General features: G+C 42.0%; 5 protein-coding genes and 3 non-coding genes across 9 annotated transcripts in view; 5 read left to right on the top strand and 3 right to left on the bottom strand.

The window, feature by feature from the left end:
- Positions 1 to 108: 108 nt before the first annotated feature.
- On the bottom strand, positions 109 to 4,555 carry LOC147201525 (uncharacterized). The gene is made up of 2 exons (XM_086118941.1): positions 4,336 to 4,555; positions 109 to 2,963 (listed from the first exon to the last, which is right to left on the bottom strand). Exons 1-2 carry the CDS (start codon positions 4,514 to 4,516, stop codon positions 2,047 to 2,049), a joined length of 1,098 nt encoding a protein of 365 aa, XP_085975067.1. The 5' UTR covers positions 4,517 to 4,555; the 3' UTR covers positions 109 to 2,046.
- A 454-nt stretch (positions 4,556 to 5,009) lies between these two features.
- Positions 5,010 to 9,331, top strand: gnl3 (G protein nucleolar 3). The gene is made up of 15 exons (XM_086118364.1): positions 5,010 to 5,120; positions 5,216 to 5,274; positions 5,350 to 5,490; positions 5,832 to 5,951; positions 6,033 to 6,107; positions 6,183 to 6,318; positions 6,421 to 6,524; positions 6,973 to 7,129; positions 7,436 to 7,523; positions 7,624 to 7,801; positions 7,881 to 8,023; positions 8,226 to 8,362; positions 8,463 to 8,638; positions 8,843 to 8,894; positions 8,981 to 9,331. The coding sequence occupies exons 1-15, from the start codon at positions 5,108 to 5,110 to the stop codon at positions 9,079 to 9,081; spliced, it is 1,680 nt and encodes a 559-aa protein (XP_085974490.1). The 5' UTR covers positions 5,010 to 5,107; the 3' UTR covers positions 9,082 to 9,331.
- On the top strand, positions 6,751 to 6,886 carry LOC147201524 (small nucleolar RNA SNORA47). Its single transcript, XR_015101709.1, has one exon. It is a non-coding gene; the product is annotated as a small nucleolar RNA SNORA47 (small nucleolar RNA).
- LOC147201523 (small nucleolar RNA SNORD19) lies at positions 8,078 to 8,153 on the top strand. Its single transcript, XR_015101712.1, has one exon. It is a non-coding gene; the product is annotated as a small nucleolar RNA SNORD19 (small nucleolar RNA).
- A 114-nt stretch (positions 9,332 to 9,445) lies between the features above and the next one.
- On the bottom strand, positions 9,446 to 12,868 carry glt8d1 (glycosyltransferase 8 domain containing 1). Its single transcript, XM_086118365.1, has 9 exons — positions 12,611 to 12,868; positions 12,406 to 12,504; positions 11,924 to 12,134; positions 11,640 to 11,757; positions 11,464 to 11,548; positions 11,260 to 11,372; positions 10,782 to 10,948; positions 10,591 to 10,703; positions 9,446 to 10,225 (listed from the first exon to the last, which is right to left on the bottom strand). The coding sequence occupies exons 1-9, from the start codon at positions 12,618 to 12,620 to the stop codon at positions 10,041 to 10,043; spliced, it is 1,101 nt and encodes a 366-aa protein (XP_085974491.1). The 5' UTR covers positions 12,621 to 12,868; the 3' UTR covers positions 9,446 to 10,040.
- A 364-nt stretch (positions 12,869 to 13,232) lies between these two features.
- trnag-ucc (transfer RNA glycine (anticodon UCC)) lies at positions 13,233 to 13,304 on the top strand. The gene has a single exon. It is a non-coding gene; the product is annotated as a tRNA-Gly (tRNA).
- Positions 13,305 to 13,825: 521 nt separating this feature from the next.
- spcs1 (signal peptidase complex subunit 1) lies at positions 13,826 to 14,844 on the top strand. The gene is made up of 4 exons (XM_086118770.1): positions 13,826 to 13,950; positions 14,296 to 14,355; positions 14,436 to 14,522; positions 14,604 to 14,844. Exons 1-4 carry the CDS (start codon positions 13,915 to 13,917, stop codon positions 14,727 to 14,729), a joined length of 309 nt encoding a protein of 102 aa, XP_085974896.1. The 5' UTR covers positions 13,826 to 13,914; the 3' UTR covers positions 14,730 to 14,844.
- A 388-nt stretch (positions 14,845 to 15,232) lies between these two features.
- nek4 (NIMA-related kinase 4) overlaps positions 15,233 to 16,701 on the bottom strand; it is a 33,795-nt gene continuing 32,326 nt past the window's right edge. For both annotated transcript variants that reach the window (XM_086118763.1, XM_086118762.1), the window contains 5 exons: positions 16,541 to 16,641; positions 16,375 to 16,448; positions 16,079 to 16,287; positions 15,869 to 16,005; positions 15,233 to 15,710 (listed from right to left, as the gene is read on the bottom strand). In XM_086118763.1, coding sequence (XP_085974889.1) covers positions 15,612 to 15,710; positions 15,869 to 16,005; positions 16,079 to 16,287; positions 16,375 to 16,448; positions 16,541 to 16,641 — 620 coding nt within the window. In that variant the 3' untranslated portion in view covers positions 15,233 to 15,611. The remainder of the gene's footprint in view (positions 15,711 to 15,868; positions 16,006 to 16,078; positions 16,288 to 16,374; positions 16,449 to 16,540; positions 16,642 to 16,701) is intronic.

Raw genomic sequence — 16,701 nt, 5'->3', positions numbered from 1 at the left:
GTGCCGTGTCTGCCCCAGAGCTGGGCCAGACCATTTTTGCTGACTGGGGAGGCAATAAAATCTGACACTATCAGTCATGATCACTGAAAGCTCTGCACTTGATCAAATGTTTGCATCTGAATCCTTTGCCAACCTTTCCCATAAGTGAAAAGGTTACATGAAACATGAATAAAAAATCGTTCCTTGTAGAAGATCAAACATATGACATGACATGGGAAGGAGCTACATAAGCTGATGTCAATGTCATTAAAAAAATATATAAGGGCAGGAGGTGTAGGTTAGTTAGAGGTTAGTTAGTGAGTGCATAGTGCATACCAGGGATGTGACAGATGAGGAGAGATACAGGAAAGCGAGTGGGAGTACGATGTTTTTATTACTTCAGAGCAGTGAATAAGGTTCCTTGGAATTAAAACACACACGCAGAACCCAAGCATTTCCGCTTTCCTGAAACCAAAGGGGAAGCCAAAACGGGGGTGTTTTGATGCTATTTGTTCTCAGTTGTGTAATCCCATTAAACACTTAATTATTTTATGTCACACTCACAATACTTTACTGGAGATGAATGTTGCAATTAATCGACATGACAAGTTTAATTAGTGCAAACTAGCATCTCTTTCCAACAACACATGCTTTGGCCTTTTCTGAATGATAAGGCTAAAATAACATATGGAAGATGCAGTAGCCACGTGCAGACCTTTGGAGGGCAAGCAGCCATATTTGATAACTTGAGTGGGTGTTCAAAATAAATTCAAAATGATGCATCTCCCAAACAACCCGTTAAAAACAATACATGTATTATTAAATGGTCATTTTGAAGCAGCCCGGTGCTCCAGTGCTTAGCGCGTCAACCTCACAGTCCAGAGGTACCAGGTTCAATCCCAGCTCCGGCCTCCCTGTGTGGAGTTTGCATGTTCTGCGTGGGTTTTCTCCGGGTACTCTGGTTTCCTCCCACATTCCAAAAACATGCATTACAGGCTGATTGGACACTCCAAATTGTCCCTAGGTGTGAGTGTGAGCACGGATGGTTGTTCGTCTCTGTGCACGCCCCGCGACCCTTGTGAGGATAAGCGGATCGGAAACTGGATGGATGGATAATTTTGAAATTCGAGCCCCCCCAAAAAAGTGATGTTTTTTTCTTTATTGTCGATTATTCAATTTAGAGGTCCACCTAAGGAAGTATGTTCTTGGGTCCTATCAAATTTGAGATTTACAGATTAAGAAATCATGTTTTACCAAAGTCACAAATAGATAAATGCAGCTCATCTGTGGTAAATAGACTCAGAGAGTGAAAAAGATGACATTTCTCTTTATTGGCAGCAAATAAATGCCAATACTGGAATTCAAATCACCCACAAAACTGAGAATCTAGGGGCCTCTTGTCACTGAAATTCCTGGATTCGTTTCCTGCCTTCGCCTTGACAAGTGACCGGATGAGACATCTCACTGCAGGCTAAAAACTATTCGACGTGTTGAAAGTGCAGCAGCACAAGCAACACGCTAACCCTCGACTTCTTGTCAAATGGAATGAACTAGAGTTCATTCGGGCTTTTACATTTGTAACTCACACTGTGGAAAAGGTACAAACAAATTTGGTTGTGCAGGGAGCAGATGTCACAACGTGGATATTGTTCTTATTCAACTGGTAAACAAGAACAAAAAATGACCGTTGATGAAGTTGATCTGATCCTTCATTGAAATAAGAGCGCCCCCAAGTGGCGAATATGTTTCACTACAGAAAAGTGGATCGTGACCCACAACTTAAGACAGTGATCGGACTTGCGTATTTAAAAGTTGAGGCATTAAATCAAAGTCATGTACTATTAGGATAACGTAATGTCACGTACATGTCAAATGTATGAACCTGATTTTTTTAAAAAGGGACCATGGAATGAAGAAGTATTATTTTTTGTAAAAACATTTACATATTTCCAAGTTCTAAATCAGTACAAAGGTCTTACTAACCGGCAGCAATCGTTTTCGTAAAAAAAATAACAAGAAACAAAAAATCACATGAATCTGATTCGAAAGTTCAGCAGCACCAGTACATCATTGTCCTGAAAAATAGGTCCCCTCTCGGGTGTGTGTCTGGAGATGCCTTTTGATTTTGTCAGAGCGGCTGAAGCACTTGCCGCACACGGGGCAGCTGTACGGCTTCTCCCCCGTGTGGATCCTCATGTGCACTTTGAGGTGAGCCATTTGGGTGAAGCCCTTGCCACAGATCTGGCAGCGGAAGGGTTTTTCCCCAGTGTGGCTGCGCTGGTGCTCCTGTAGTCGGCCTGCGGAGCTGCAGCACTTCCCGCAAACGCCGCAGCGGTAAGGTTTCTCCCGGGTGTGCACCTGCACGTGCACGTGCAAGTGGCCGACGTGACTGAACGCCTCGCCGCAAACCTTGCAGGAGAAGGATGACATGTGGACTTGTAGTGGGGGTTTCTGATGTGGGCACTCCACTCCGTTGGCTCCTTGGTTGCGCATATGAGAGGCCGGTCCCCTGTTTGCCACAGGTCCGTTTCCTTTGGCGCCAACCATCTGCCCTCCATTTTCCACCCCTATGATATCAATGTTGTTCTCATTGGTGCAGTTTGGGTTGACCGGCGCAAGGGGCTGTCCGCTGTTATTGGAGGAAACGGAGCCCCGGTGGCAGCCTCCACTCTCCGCCTTCACGTGCCTCATGGAGCCCCGAGAGTCAGGATCCCGCTCTCTGTTCTCCATGCCTTGACTCTGGGGCAAGGCGGATGTGTGAGGGCCATCCTGCACATACTCATTTGCGACATGCGCAGCGGGTGAGAACATGTTTTCTGAAGCGTTGCAAGAGCCATGGCCACGGAGCTCTCCTTGGTTGGCCGGGAGATCTCGTTTATCCTTGACTTGGATTGGAATACGCTCTTCATGCCCCATGCTAGGACTCCACTCACGTCGCGGATGCTCGGCATCCTCCTCTTCGAGCAACGCCATTGATGGACGGTCTGAGAATACAATCAGCAGAGCCCCGAGCTAATCAAATTATACTAAAGCAAACTCAATGAATCGATAAAATTGATTATTAAGTGTCGGGACTTATTGCAGTGGTCAACAGCCAATTTTAATCTTTATATGTCCCTAACATATTTTTCATGCTGATTTAAAAAAAAAACATTTCCTTTTTTTCTGGCACATCAGGTTATTGAGATATTGTATTTTTATTTTTGGTTTTTAGGCTTGACCGCAACATGGATTTTACCATGTGTTGTAATTCACAGCTATGACATTTCAGAAAAATGTTCCACCTGTTGCTGAACCTAACCTTCGATTCATAAGAAGTATTACTAAATATATTACTTTATTACATATTTGATTATTACTGTTACTGTTATTGTTATTATGAAAACCTGATGTGCTACACAAAGAAATGAGAGCCTGCATGAACAAAAAATTTCCAACATATTTTGCGTTGATTTAAGAATATGTTACACTCATTGCTTTACAATGGTCCAGACATTAGACATTTCGAGGTTATGAATAGCACGCTTAGCAATATGCAGCACAAGAAGACAAGAGCCCTTTAACCACTGTGCCTACCCGTTTTTCATTTGATTGCTTTATACTTACAGCCAAGAACTTCAGGAGTGTTTTTCAAACATTTACTGTACTTGTAATTCTGACTCCATCATAACCCAAGGACCTCCTGCATGGAAGATTTAAGGTAACCCGCAAAAATTTATGGTTGGGGGTCTCTTTTGATTTCATGCCTCAAAATATTCTCATTCATCCAGGTCCTTGTATTCTCGAGGTATTGAATCGATCACAACTGGACTGTTGCAGTTGTCTTTTCGATTACCTGCACAACAAACACAAACTCGGTCCACCTTCTGAGAAAACGGGGTTCCACCCCCTCATGATTACAGTTATATAAACATCTCATCACACCGTTTTATTCTTGTCACGATAACACTCTTATTAGTGTGCTGAAAACGAAGACTCAAAGTTATACTGGTACTTAGTGTACACAGTATGGGAAATGTGTTTGTCTACCTAGAGTTAAGTAGCTCTTCCACGCAAAAAAAAAGCATTAGTGTAATGCCAAAGGCAACAGAGAAGTAATGTATGTAATAGGTTTGGACTGTTTAGCAAGTTCACTCAAGAACAAAGGTTGCTAAAGCGCTAGCCGCTCTACTACAGCAACAACAACAGCAGCAGCTGCTGCTGCTAACGTCAACTATCGTCTGTTGACTCAGTGCTTGTCTTTATTTTGTGGGTGATATTATTTTTTTCTGCTACACCTAGCGCCCAACGTTAAAACCCTCAACTACTTGGATTAAGTAAGGAACCGTGCAAATGTTAGCGTTAAGTGGCGCTAACCTGGCCATATTTCAATCCCAGCATCTCGCAGCCTGTGTCTCAGATGGTCGTTCTCCCGCTCTCGGATGGCTATTTCCTCCTGGTACTCCAAAATTGTGTCCTCCACAGACTTGTAGATCTCTTGCGCAGCAAGCATGAGCCGCTCGGTCAAGAAGACGTTCAAAAACTGCAGTTTGGTCATCGTCCTGGGCTACGCGGAGAATGGCTCGCTCTCCACCATCCAAAAAGAACCCAAAATGATGAGACGCTCGGTCACGTGACAATCGCCAATTGTTTCTTCCTTCTACTCCAGTCTAGTTTACTTTTGGCCACAGAAACGTTGGAATACTTCGTGGATTTTGTGACAATTAAAAAACGTCTATGTGTGTTTTCCGTTTCGTTTTGAATAAAATGAAGCTGAAGGTGAAATTATTTCAATGTTGAACAGACATTTATATTTCACTCCTCGATTTTCAGTCACTTCATTTCTTTTAAGTGTCTGCTCGGCTTCCTCCCCTACTCTAAAACATCCATGTATAGGTTAGTTGAAGACTAATTGTGCGAAAGAGTGGAAGTGAGTGTGTGAATAGGGCAATTCATTTTTGTTTTATCAATTCACGCACGTGTCACGAGAACAGTGTGTTTAGTCATCGTGAACCTCCTGATCGATAGATGGCGATAAAATGAAATTCTGCAGTGATTAAGGCGGAAGTGACGTATGTGACTAGGCCTACACGTGCGAGTGCATATGGTGTCTGGCGCTTCACGTTGGAACGGTCGACTTTAGTCCAAGATGAAACGACCAAGTAAGTCAAGATTTTTAGTCATGTTCAATGTACAAGTAAATAAACAAATACCGCACGCTTGCTGGTTGCTTAAAGTCTTTTTCTTGTTTTCCCAGAGCTAAAGAAAGCGAGTAAAAGATTGTCATGTGCTAAACGGTATAAAATACAAAAGAAGGTAAGATGATTTTTTTTCCAGTTCGGGTGCCCGCGCAGTTTGCTAGGTTTTACGCAGGTGTTGTTGTTTTTTTAGGTCCGAGAGCACAACAGAAAGTTAAAAAAAGAGGCCAAGAAGAAAGGAGTGGGCAAACGACCCAAGAAAGATCCAGGAGTGCCAAGTAGTGCTCCGTTTAAGGAGGAAGTCTTGCGGGAGGCTGAGCAGAGGAGACTTCAGGTTCGTATCGGAAGGCGTTCGATCACGCAATGAATATACAAGTGCGCTCCTTTTTTGTACTGGAGAGACAAAACTGCAAAGTGCTAGATGCTAATTGGTAGAATTTTGTCAGTATTATTTTTAACATGCAAATGTCAACCAGTGCAGTTCTGCCTCAATAGATCTACAAGTGTGATGAATTGTCTAAGTACGAGGGACAAAGTGGGATGTCAAATGCTGAAAGAGCTTGCCTGCGGTTAGCTTTCTTCCACAGCTCTACTCTAGCTTGACGGTGATGATGATCGAAGAGGTGGGAGAGCCTGTAAAGTTTTCCCTAATTTTACCGCACACTGTGATCTCAGATTGAAGAGGAAAAAGAGAGACAAAAACAAGCAGCGAAAGCAGAGCGCACTAAGAAGAGGAAAAAGGAAAAGGAGTCTGAAAGCAAAGACAAAGAACCCAAAGCCAAAAAAGCACGTGAGGTAACGAAAGACAGCAATGAAATTTAGATTCAGATATATATTTTTGGTGTGAATTCACGGGTGTGTGTCACTTTATTGAAGGATAAGAAATATCCAGAAAGAAAGAATGCAGAATTAAGGAAATCTAAAAAGTTTCAGTGTGCTGAATTAAACAAGGTAACAACACAGTCCTGATTAGTGTTTTTTCCAGTGGTTTTCATTGAACTCATCGGATCATTTCCCACTCTTCAGGTCATCGATGCATCTGATGTTATAATAGAAGTGCTGGATGCGCGCGATCCACTGGGATGCAGGTGTCCACAGCTGGAGGAGCTGGTGCTCCAGAAGGAAGGCAACAAGAAACTACTTTTTGTTTTAAACAAAATAGGTACATGGGCAAGACGCTTCACGGTATTGCTTTGTGTGTGTGTGCGCGCGCGCTCACATTATCGGCACTGAAATTGAGTGGTCTGTTTGTATTCTGCCCTAGACTTGGTGCCAAGAGCAAATGTGGAGCAGTGGATTCAGAGGTTAGAGCAGGAGTTTCCAGTTGTGGCCTTCAAAGCGTCAACACAAGTTCAACGGGAAAAAGCGGTAGGGGGCATAATACATTAAAACGCGTAGTCCCTTCAAGACATGTAACATGCCTAATCGGGTTGGACGATATTTTGGTGATCCGGCATCCCGCGGTGATTTAAAATAGCAACGATGTCCGTTTCAGCACTGTCAAATAAAAGCAGTGAATGGGGACCTAATGTAATAAATTTTAGAAATATATAATTTATTAGAGTGCGGCAGAATCATTTGCGTTGAACTTCAATGGAGGTCTGAGAAGGTTGAACAGCTCGTGTGGTGTTGTTCCTAACTGGTTACAACCTCCGACATTAACGATCAAACCACTCAATGACGTAGCTCGGCTCTGCGCTGAGCTTAATTTGTGTGTTTGTGAACAAATGTTTGAAGTGAGATCGTTCACTTTTTTTTTTTAACGTTATTTTCTTCATGTGATCCACCCTCCCATGTGTGATTGCCTCATAATCAGCAAGGGAAAAAGAGGAAAGGCAGGATCAAGGCCTCCAATCAAGTCTTTAACAAATCCAAAGGAGCCGCCTGCTTTGGAAGAACTCTTCTGACTGAGCTGCTCACACATTACGCCGCCGACAGGGATGGCCACACTCGTCTCAGAGTAGGCGTAGTTGGTAAGACGCTCGTGTCTGCGGGTACCCACGTCTTTTTTTTTTTTTTTTTTGTCACACACGGGGAATTTTAATCACCTGACAAGGATTTCAAGTTTCACAATACAGTGGACACCTGCTATTTGGGACCGGGTGAAATGGTGAAAACCTGTGTATAATTGGTGGCCATTGAAGTGGGTTAAAACGCAAATGACAAACCTTCAATTTGCATTTCTCAGTAAAATTGGGGACAGTGATGTCTGGTATAAATCAGGAAATGCGAAGTGATCTCATACATCGATTGCACTTTTACCCATTATTTCCATCCAGGCTTTCCTAATGTGGGGAAGAGCAGCCTAATCAATAATCTGAAGGGAAGTCCTGCATGCATCACTGGTACGAAGAGAGGCATCACAAAGTGAGTTATTGAGCAGTGTTGACAAACATTGCTAATTAAGTGATTTCTGATACGAATTGGGAACCTTCATCCTGAGCCTTGTTGTTTTTCTGTCTGTCAGATCCATGCAGGAGGTGCAAATCTCACAGAATGTGAATCTGTTAGATAGTCCAGGAATCTTGGCCTGTCCATCCAACCCGGCAGCCACCATGGCTTTGAGGAGCCTGCAAGTGGAAGACGGCCAGGAGAGCGTGCAGGAGGCGGTCAGCACTCTGCTCAAACAATGCAACAAGACGCAGGTACTTTGATTCCAGTGTACGAATATGGATGCAATTCTGCCAATGTAAAGTCATCTCGGACCTTTTGTTCTTGTTTCAGATCATACTTCAGTACAATATCGCCGACTACAGAAACGCCGCAGAGTTTCTAAACCTGTTGGCCAAAAAGCGTGGCTACTTGCAAAAAGGTGGAAGCCCGAATACAGTGCAGGCCGCTTCAGTGTTTCTGGATGATTGGACCGGGTGAGCTCTTGAACCCGTTTTTTGATCATGATGATGAGCCACAGTCCAATAGTGTGGAAATGAGGACAAAAATATATGGCACAGATTTCACAATGAAGACCGTTAATCCAACTCTGATTCAAACACTGCGCCAGGCTGACAAAATGTCGTGTGAGCATGGTAGTGCAATTCTCAGGTGTGTCCTTGTTTTGATTTCTCTCAGAGCCAAGCTTAGCTACTACTGCAAGCCCACAGACAAACACGGCCTCCCTGCCTACGTGACAGATAGCGTCATCGCAGAGATGTGGAGCACCCTGGATCCCAAGCAACTGCAAATCGGCAACGAGGACACTCTGAGCAGTACGTGATTTGGCTGACGTACAAAGTGCCTGTTTCGAGCGACGGTTCTGTGTAATGTCATCGTTGACGAAGTGGTTGTTGCAATTTTTCCTCTCTGAAGGTGTAAAATTCCCAACCCCGGCTGGCAGCATTACCTTTACATCCAGTGGTCCCACTAAAGGTCAGCTGGTGGTCAGCGACCTCGCCGAAGAAAGAAATGGTGGTGGATCCATAAAGGATGAGGTCGTGGTGGAGGAAGAGGAAGAGGAGGAGGAGGAGGAGGAGAACATAGAAGAGGTACTCCACATTGTTGATGGTGCCACTTTGTTTTAGAAGTCTGAGGTCTCACCTTAGCATGGAAATGAGGACAGAAACGCAAGTCTGGATTCACTCATGAAGACTTCTAATCCAACTCTGATCCTGCTTGGTGAACCAACTTCTAATGAGAGTACTGTGCTCATCCTTCCATCTTTTACGGGTTTTTTTTTTGTTTTTCCTCAGCCTGAACAGACGGCAACAAATGCAGAAGAACCAGAGAAAGTATCACCCGAAGGTACGTTTGTTTCCAATTCCTGAGATTTCATTCACCATCATGTGACCAAACGCCCACCAAAGACCTGGACGGTATTGTCTTTCCAGAAAAAACAACCCATATCCAGTTCAAGATGGCGCCCATCGAAATCAGCTCCTCCGCAGTGGAAACAGAAGATGCCTACGACTTCAACACTTATTTTAAATGAACTTTTGCCAGAGTCCATAAAGTCGGGTGGAGGTGCTGACCTCCATTTACAAACATGCATAACATCGTATCCACTCACTGCAAATCTGAAAGCTTTTTATGATTGATACGACTCGGTCCGAAAAATTGTATATATTGTCAACCTACCAGATTCGGATACTCATTGTCCTGTATGATGCAATCCATTTTGGTCGTATCTATGAACATTTTGTATATAGATGCCACTGATCTAATAAACCAGTTCCTTCCAATCTGCTGCCCAATGAATTTAATGAGGCTATTCAGTTGTTTCACCTTCTGGAGCCCTTTCACACTACAAAACGAAATTGTGGGTTTTGGTCACCAAAAACTCAAAATAGATGCAGTACTTTTACAAAATGCGTTTAATGGACGAAATAAAATACATTTGTATCAGCCTGGAATGGAATATTAAAACCAATATCTGCAAGGGGTTATTTAGTGGTTTGCATATTGCACCCTTGGAAAACAACCACATTTTAACATCTCGCCGTGAGAAATCGCTATTTCCATACAATAGGTGTTGGAGTCACTATGTAGCACGAGGAATATGTACAACTTGTGAAAATGAACTGGCAAAGATTGCTCATGTTAATTGACAACGAACATGGAGTACTGTGTCCTGTAACTGATACACTACTTCTACACGGCAAGTTTTGAGGTAACTCAGCATTTTAGCTTCCTATAGAAGTGATACCTATGAAATGTGGCAAACTGCATTATAACAATAAAACAAAAAACGTTCAAATGGTGTGATTGTGATTTCAAAGGGATTCGCAATAGTCAACAATGGAATAATTCTCAATGTTACTGAAACTATTGAGAATTACTTAAGGGAAAGTTTTCCGTCTGGTATACTTGCAGTCCTGAGAGGTGGTGTTGTTCCTGCCGGTTGGGTAGACTTGACCTGCTCAGATTGCCACGTTTCACATGTTTTCAGTTTCATTTGTCCACCGCGTGTCTCCGCACAGGAAGAAACTTTTCTACCGGGTCCGGAATAAACCACCTGTCCCACACGTGGGTGAAGGCGGACGTCCTCCCCCAAGGCTTATAGTGTCCATTCCAGTGAAGGAGTTTAGCTGCTTTAATAAATTGTGGCGAGTAGCGGTTTCCAGCGCCCGTAGTGCCTTAAAAAAAAAAATAAAAGTTATTATACATTTACAGTAGGGCCTGACCAAAATTGATTTTTGTTTTCCAGGCCAATGCTGACACCAGTATTTGTCAGAGTAAACTTCTAATAACATTCATTGGCCGATAAATTTAAAGAATGTGTAATGAATCAATATTTTTTGGGCCCCTAATACTTGCAACAATAAAGATAAGCATTACAATCAGAACATTTGACTGTTTTCCAATATTTGGACCATTTCACTTGACAACCGATGAAAAAAAATTGACAAATGGGTGAACCTACGTCACACTGTCACCGTGTGTATGTGGTCACTTAGGACTTTCGACTATGTCACAGACTCAGTGGCTTCATTGTACTTACCGAGGTGCCTCACGTGCCACATGGGGTCAAGCGTAGAGTGACGCTTGTAAAACACGATGAGAAGTGGCGGGGTGGTGATGCTCTCGGCCAGTGTCTTGCTGTACAGGTCGTCCCTGGGTAAAAGAAAAGCAATGCAGACGAATTCAAGCAACATGAAAGAGAGCCACACTTGTGCAGTGTGAATGACTGACTGTGTGTTGAGCTCCATCCAGTGCTCCAGTTGACGAGTGATATTCATGTTCTTCCACTCTGTCAGGTTGGCGACGATGACACCCGGGTTGAATGAGCATGTGTTGGCTCTCATGCCCAGTTGTTTAATGGCCTCTTTTTTAAAGTCCAGGAAACCTATATAGTTATTCTTGTGAACAAAAACGAGAAAAAAACCCCCAAAACAAAACTATTAGTCATGTTTTTTAAGCATTCTTAATGAACATGAAAAGAGTTGGGGTAAAGGCACAGGCCTCTATTTTTGTCTTAAAAAAAACTCCTCACTTCAGCCTAGTTCCTTGTTGGGGATTTAAGAATCTGAATTAAGTAAAGATATCGCAAGTTGTCACCAAACATTTTCTTTTTTTGAATTGATGGCACTTGAGCTAGAGTAAGCAACCATGTCCCATTTTTCATCAGCACACAATGGCCTCATTCCCAGTGAGTGGAAGAGATTCTCACCTGAGCTCCGGCCCCTCGAATAATACCCTTCACAGATGCAGAATCACAGTCATCGGAGAATGCAGCTGCATGTCCGGGTTTTAAACTTGATTCATAAAGCTCTTTAATATCCCCTGAGACCAAAAGAGAATGATTTTTTTTCTGGTAAAGCAAATTAGCCCATGATTTGGATTATATTGACACGGTCACAATGGCGTGTTTTACCTTGCACAATAATATCATCATCCAAATAGATGGCTTTCTCCGCATCAGGTAGGTACAACGGCAGATAATATCTGGCAAACGTCAGCTGAAAAATAGAGCAGATGAACAAAGTTTCCATGCAGTAACCTTAAGGGCAATTATACTCAGTACTGTAAATGTACAAAAAGTCACCTCACCGGTTTTACAGCGTCGATCGTCTGAGGATTTTTTGATATCTTGCCAAACAGCAGCTCGGACTTGAAAAGAACCATCTTATATTTGATGCTTTTTAGCCTTGGCACACTCAACCAAGTCCTGTAGGTCAACACACTTTGATGATCATTCAAACCTAATTGCGTTTTTTTCTTTCTGCTTTGGTTATAATACCTTAAGATAAGATTGGCACGACAATATCGGACATTTCCTACCCACCGTATTTTAGTCAGCAAGTTATTTAAACAAACAGAGTGCACAGTCTTACTTGAGGTGATCGGCTGTGTCATTCATGGTGACAATTGTGAAGACAACATTGGCTTTAGTGTTTTGGTAGATGCTGTGCATGGCGGCCACGGCAGCACCGAGCCTCTCCTCAGCAGCTGTCAAGACCACAGGGATCTCATCCCCTTGTCTCTCCAAATCCACCCCAAGAACTCGAGACAATTCCGCCTCAAAGGGAAGAATGGCCCCAGTATCTGTAGGAGAGCATATCGGGGATTTTCACTTCATCTTTGGCTAGTGTATGGAAAAGTATTGAGCATTTATTTCATATTTATTTCCTTGATATGCACTTTAAGGTCCATCAACTAGTATGATCTTTGTTCTCACCGGTTAGGCAATTCAGTATAACGAACGACAGTTTTTCCACTGCTGAATGAAATTTCTCCACTGCTGTATGACATTTCCGCAGAGTAGACATTAAGAAGAAAGCTGTGGAATAAATGCAATTGGCTGAAAAACACTTACGTGGTATTTCTTTGTGTAAAAAGTCACTGAGGCTCAGGAGATTCCGTTGAATTATGATCAGGAAAGCCACAGCAAGTAGCACAAGGATCACCACGTTAACTGGAAGATATAATCAAGACCACACATTTTGAATAAAGCGATTACTTTCAAATTAGGATAAAATACATGATTGCCAGAAACAAATATTTTACACGACTGCACGAACCTTTCCTCATCGCCTTTTCCTTTTCCGTTACTCCGTCGAATTACGATCAATGTTGTTGTGCACACAGAGACGCCCTTGTTGAATTAGTGGTAGGCGAATGCACTTCTACGACGCGGCAAAATAAAAACATTTTCAAGTTTGACCACATTCATCCGCCCGAGTCCAGCCTAAAACATTCATTATAAAGTTAAAACAGTCTCATGAGGACCAATATGCCAACGCAACACTTAACGTCTGCAATCGCACGACAAATAGTTGTCCACAGCGTGCCTGTTTATAAATGAAAAGTGGCTAGATCGTTACACATTGCCACAGAAACAAAATTTAAGTAAAATATCAGTAGTTTTCATAATTGTGTATTATGGCCATTTATGTCAATTGATTGTAATAACGCTAAGATTTGCTAGCGATGATTTACCTAGCCCATGTAACACTGTGCGTCAATATTATTTTTCTTCATTACTTTTCGAACCCATTATGTGTTAATGTAAATGTTCTTCATATCAAAATTGGTTTATGGAGGCCCATCGGCCTCAGTGCCACTTTTGAAATAAACGTGTACGAAAAACCTCAGAGAAAAAAGCCTTAACTATATAGTATTATGGATTGCTGGTGTTTACAAGCGTTGGTGGTATAGTGGTGAGCATAGCTGCCTTCCAAGCAGTTGACCCGGGTTCGATTCCCGGCCAACGCATACGTTTTTCTTTTCCGACCGTAAAATATAACTTTGGAGAGATTCATATCTCTCTTTTTTTTTTTCATTAATCAAGGGTTGGTATGTATAGAATACAAACGAAGGTTGGCGCAATGAGAATATTTGAAACAATTTGAAACAGTGATATCGAGTTTATGGTTTGGACATTGTGGGTTTAACAGCACGCAAAGCATACAAGTGGTAGATGCGACAACTGTGAACAAGTAGAATAGTAGAAGGAATACGAAAGACATTTTATTCATTTATTTAATATTAGTGTCAGTAGATGTGATAACTGTGATGAAGCAGAAATAGTCGAAGAAATATGAGTTTATTCATTTATTTAATATTAGTGTTACTATTAGGCACATGCGATAACTGTGAATAAGCAGAAATAGAAGATACGAGAGAGTTTATTAATTTATTTAATATTAGTGTGGGTATATTTGATGATCCACACTCCTAACCAGTAGATGGGGGAAATGCAACATTACGCTGCTTGTCAACCGCCAGAAATGTAGATGAAGAAGAAATGGGTCCTTCTTAATGTGACGTATCATTTCTGGCCGGAAATTACTATTGCTCAGGTTGCTCGGATCAAAGAAGAAATATGCTGTCAATATTTAACTCAATACCCACGCACATGGTAAATTTTATCAAGTTTATGCTATTGTGTCAGAGTAAGATCAAGTCTGAGCTTGCTTGCCTGGTTGTGTTTGCGAACCCACCCAGTGATGCTGCTTGTACTGCTAGCCAAGATTCATGCTCGTCTTCATAACTACGACCAACCTCATCAGATGAAGATGTTATGCAGTAATAAGTAGATGTCGTTGGTCGGTCTGGCTCCTGTTTGTCAAATTGCTTAGTTACAGGAATGTTTACGAAGATCCTAATATTGTTCGAGCGCTTATACCGAGTAGGGATTGACCATCTGTGTTACTGTTGAAGGGGTTGGGCAAACAGTGATGTTGATTCCTTTTATTTGTTATAGGATTATAAAGGCCAGAAATTGGCTGAACAGATTTTCCAAGGGATAATCATCATCTCTGCGGTAACTATGCAACTACATGAACAGAACTAGATCAACCGAGCATTCCAGTTCTCACCTTATGCGGTTTGTTTGTGCCTTAGGTGGTTGGATTTGTGTATGGTCTCATCATTCAACAATTTGGATGGACTGTATACATAGTCTTGACTGGATTTGTTGTCTCATGCATTGTGAGTTTTTAGGCTACTTCCAATTACACGCTGGTGATGTTCAAAATTTGCATACGCTAATATCTCATTTCTTTTTTTAAGGTGACCCTGCCCCCATGGCCAATGTACAGAAGGAATCCCTTGCCTTGGCAGCCTGTAATACCAGAGACCAGTGCAGATGCCAGTCAAAAGCCTCAGGAGAGTCAAAAGAAAAAGAAGCATAAATAACTCCTAATCATCTTTCTATTGTTACATCATTGTACATTGGAAATGTTTTTTTGATTTATCTCACAACCCACGTGTTACACTGAAATACGTGTCCAATAAAATTGTGTGTGGTCGACATGTTGTCACTGCTGAACAGAAATCCTCACCACATGGAGTTAAATTTAGAGGCAGCATTATGGCATGGGCTTGATTACATGTTAAAGGAATAAGTTCATCACCCGGTGTTCATTGATGCTTTGATGGTTTACTGTTTTATGGTGCAGATGGATAATAACTATGGGATTATTTGGTACAGGCAGATCAGATATTTCTAAATAGCTATTCCAGTGGAAGAGTATGCCTTCACTTCCTTAAAATCAACAATAAAACAAACGAGACAGAGTAAATATTTTTGGGGCATGCAAAAAGGCACGTGTTCAGGCACTCGGAAGCCATGTGCTGGTCTGTATTAAAGTACTACTATAAACATGAGGGGAAAAGTCAGAATCGTTAAGGGACAAATCTATCAGAAATAATTTTATTGTCAATATCTATGATACAATGCGTCCACATTGTGTATAAGACAAATGAAAAGAAGTCATTCTATTAATGATACTCTGGCTCACATAAATTAAACTAAGTACTTGATTACAGCAAGTTACGTGAAGTCCTTTCAACGTACTGGTAATTGAAGATGTTTGCATAGACATTGTGAAAAATACTAAACTGCAACATAAGGCTATAAATAATAATAATATTAGGTTATTTACATGTCATTGTTTTGCATGGTGTCGATGCAAAAATGGACGCAAGAAGTATAAATGAGAATCTTTCTGTTGATAGGAAGTGGCACTTGTCATGGCACTTGCCTCATTGGTGAAAGCTCTGAGGTCAGTTCTTTTTCTAAACCTCAAACGCGACCTCCTCAAAGAATTTCAGTTGCCTCACCATCACAGCGTAAGCATGATACTTGTCATCACCCATCTGCTGACGAAGGCACAACTGCAATGAGAGACAAAGGAATGAGTACCAGTTGTGTTTTTGTCCTCTTGACACATTTCATCATAATCCTTTAGATTAGTTTTTGACTTTACACACTGGAAAAAGAATCATGGAGCCAAAGTGCGCTTGAATTATTTGGAGAATTTCTCAGAACATACTTCTCGCTTATCGTCATCCTCCTCCTTCTCCATGATTTCCAGGACTTTGTCCAAGAGCTTGACTCCCAGGCCCTTCACCACATCAGTTCTCAGGAGCTCGATGGCCCTCCTGATCTTGGCTGGACCAGACTTGGAGCCTTTACAAATGGAAAATATTGTTAAGCACACCACAATGGTGACCATGGCACATTTTGACTGTAAATATCCGACCTATGGGGATTTCACCCAGTGACAAGTTCTCTGATTCCTGTCGAGCCCTGCCATGGAGCACCAAGGTGTCCCTGTACTTCCTGTTAAATTTGAATTCTGGCAACAACGTAGAGCCAAATCCATGTTTGTCCACCTCGTTTCCACCAACCATCCTCAAAGTTTGGGTCATCATGTGGACTAAATCTTGCATGTCTTTGGATTCGGCTCTTCTGCAAAACACAGTGCTTTAAAATGCGTCCAAAAACGTGAACGTTGTACTTAAAAAAAAAGGCAATGGGGTTAATTTACTGCCTCACCTTTCCATACCATCTCCCTCCGCATGCTCTGTGGAGCTTGTGGAAGAGCTGGGTTCAAGTTCGTCCTTTCCCCGCTTTAATCAATCACGTCATGGTTTTAACACTTGTGATGTATGGTTTTAGAAATGTCCTCACAGTAACAAGGAACCTCAAGTGTGAGTCATACCTTATTGGTCTGAGTAATAAAGTCTGAAACAGAGTTGGAAACTGGAGTGTTGCAGAGTTGGGCCTCGGAAACGGTGACATCATGAGATGATCTTTCGGCACCTGAGTGATCAGCATTTGGTAAATGAAAATGCTCCCAAATGTGATTGCACTCATTAAAAG

Source organism: Hippocampus guttulatus, chromosome 8 (genome assembly GCF_054856545.1).
Source record: "Hippocampus guttulatus isolate MCC_2025c chromosome 8, RoL_Hgut_1.0, whole genome shotgun sequence".
Taxonomy (NCBI): domain Eukaryota; kingdom Metazoa; phylum Chordata; class Actinopteri; order Syngnathiformes; family Syngnathidae; genus Hippocampus; species Hippocampus guttulatus.
This window is presented reverse-complemented; position numbering and strand designations above follow the sequence as displayed.

Bases quoted from the DNA above. Each gene is read 5' to 3' on its own strand.
- LOC147201525 (XM_086118941.1), bottom strand. From the start codon at position 4,516: ATGACCAAACTGCAGTTTTTGAACGTCTTCTTGACCGAGCGGCTCATG. The intron at 2,964-4,335 runs GTTAGCGCCACT...TTGTATTCTCAG, and splicing joins TGGGATTGAAATATGGCCAG to ACCGTCCATCAATGGCGTTG.
- gnl3 (XM_086118364.1), top strand. The intron at 6,108-6,182 runs GTAACAACACAG...CCCACTCTTCAG, and splicing joins AGTGTGCTGAATTAAACAAG to GTCATCGATGCATCTGATGT. The intron at 6,525-6,972 runs GTAGGGGGCATA...CCTCATAATCAG, and splicing joins AAGTTCAACGGGAAAAAGCG to CAAGGGAAAAAGAGGAAAGG.
- glt8d1 (XM_086118365.1), bottom strand. The intron at 11,758-11,923 runs GTAAGACTGTGC...GTTGACCTACAG, and splicing joins GACACAGCCGATCACCTCAA to GACTTGGTTGAGTGTGCCAA. The intron at 10,704-10,781 runs GTCAGTCATTCA...TCTTTTACCCAG, and splicing joins TGGATGGAGCTCAACACACA to GGACGACCTGTACAGCAAGA.
- spcs1 (XM_086118770.1), top strand. From the start codon at position 13,915: ATGCTGTCAATATTTAACTCAATACCCACGCACATG. The intron at 13,951-14,295 runs GTAAATTTTATC...TATTTGTTATAG, and splicing joins ACTCAATACCCACGCACATG to GATTATAAAGGCCAGAAATT. The intron at 14,356-14,435 runs GTAACTATGCAA...TTTGTGCCTTAG, and splicing joins GGATAATCATCATCTCTGCG to GTGGTTGGATTTGTGTATGG.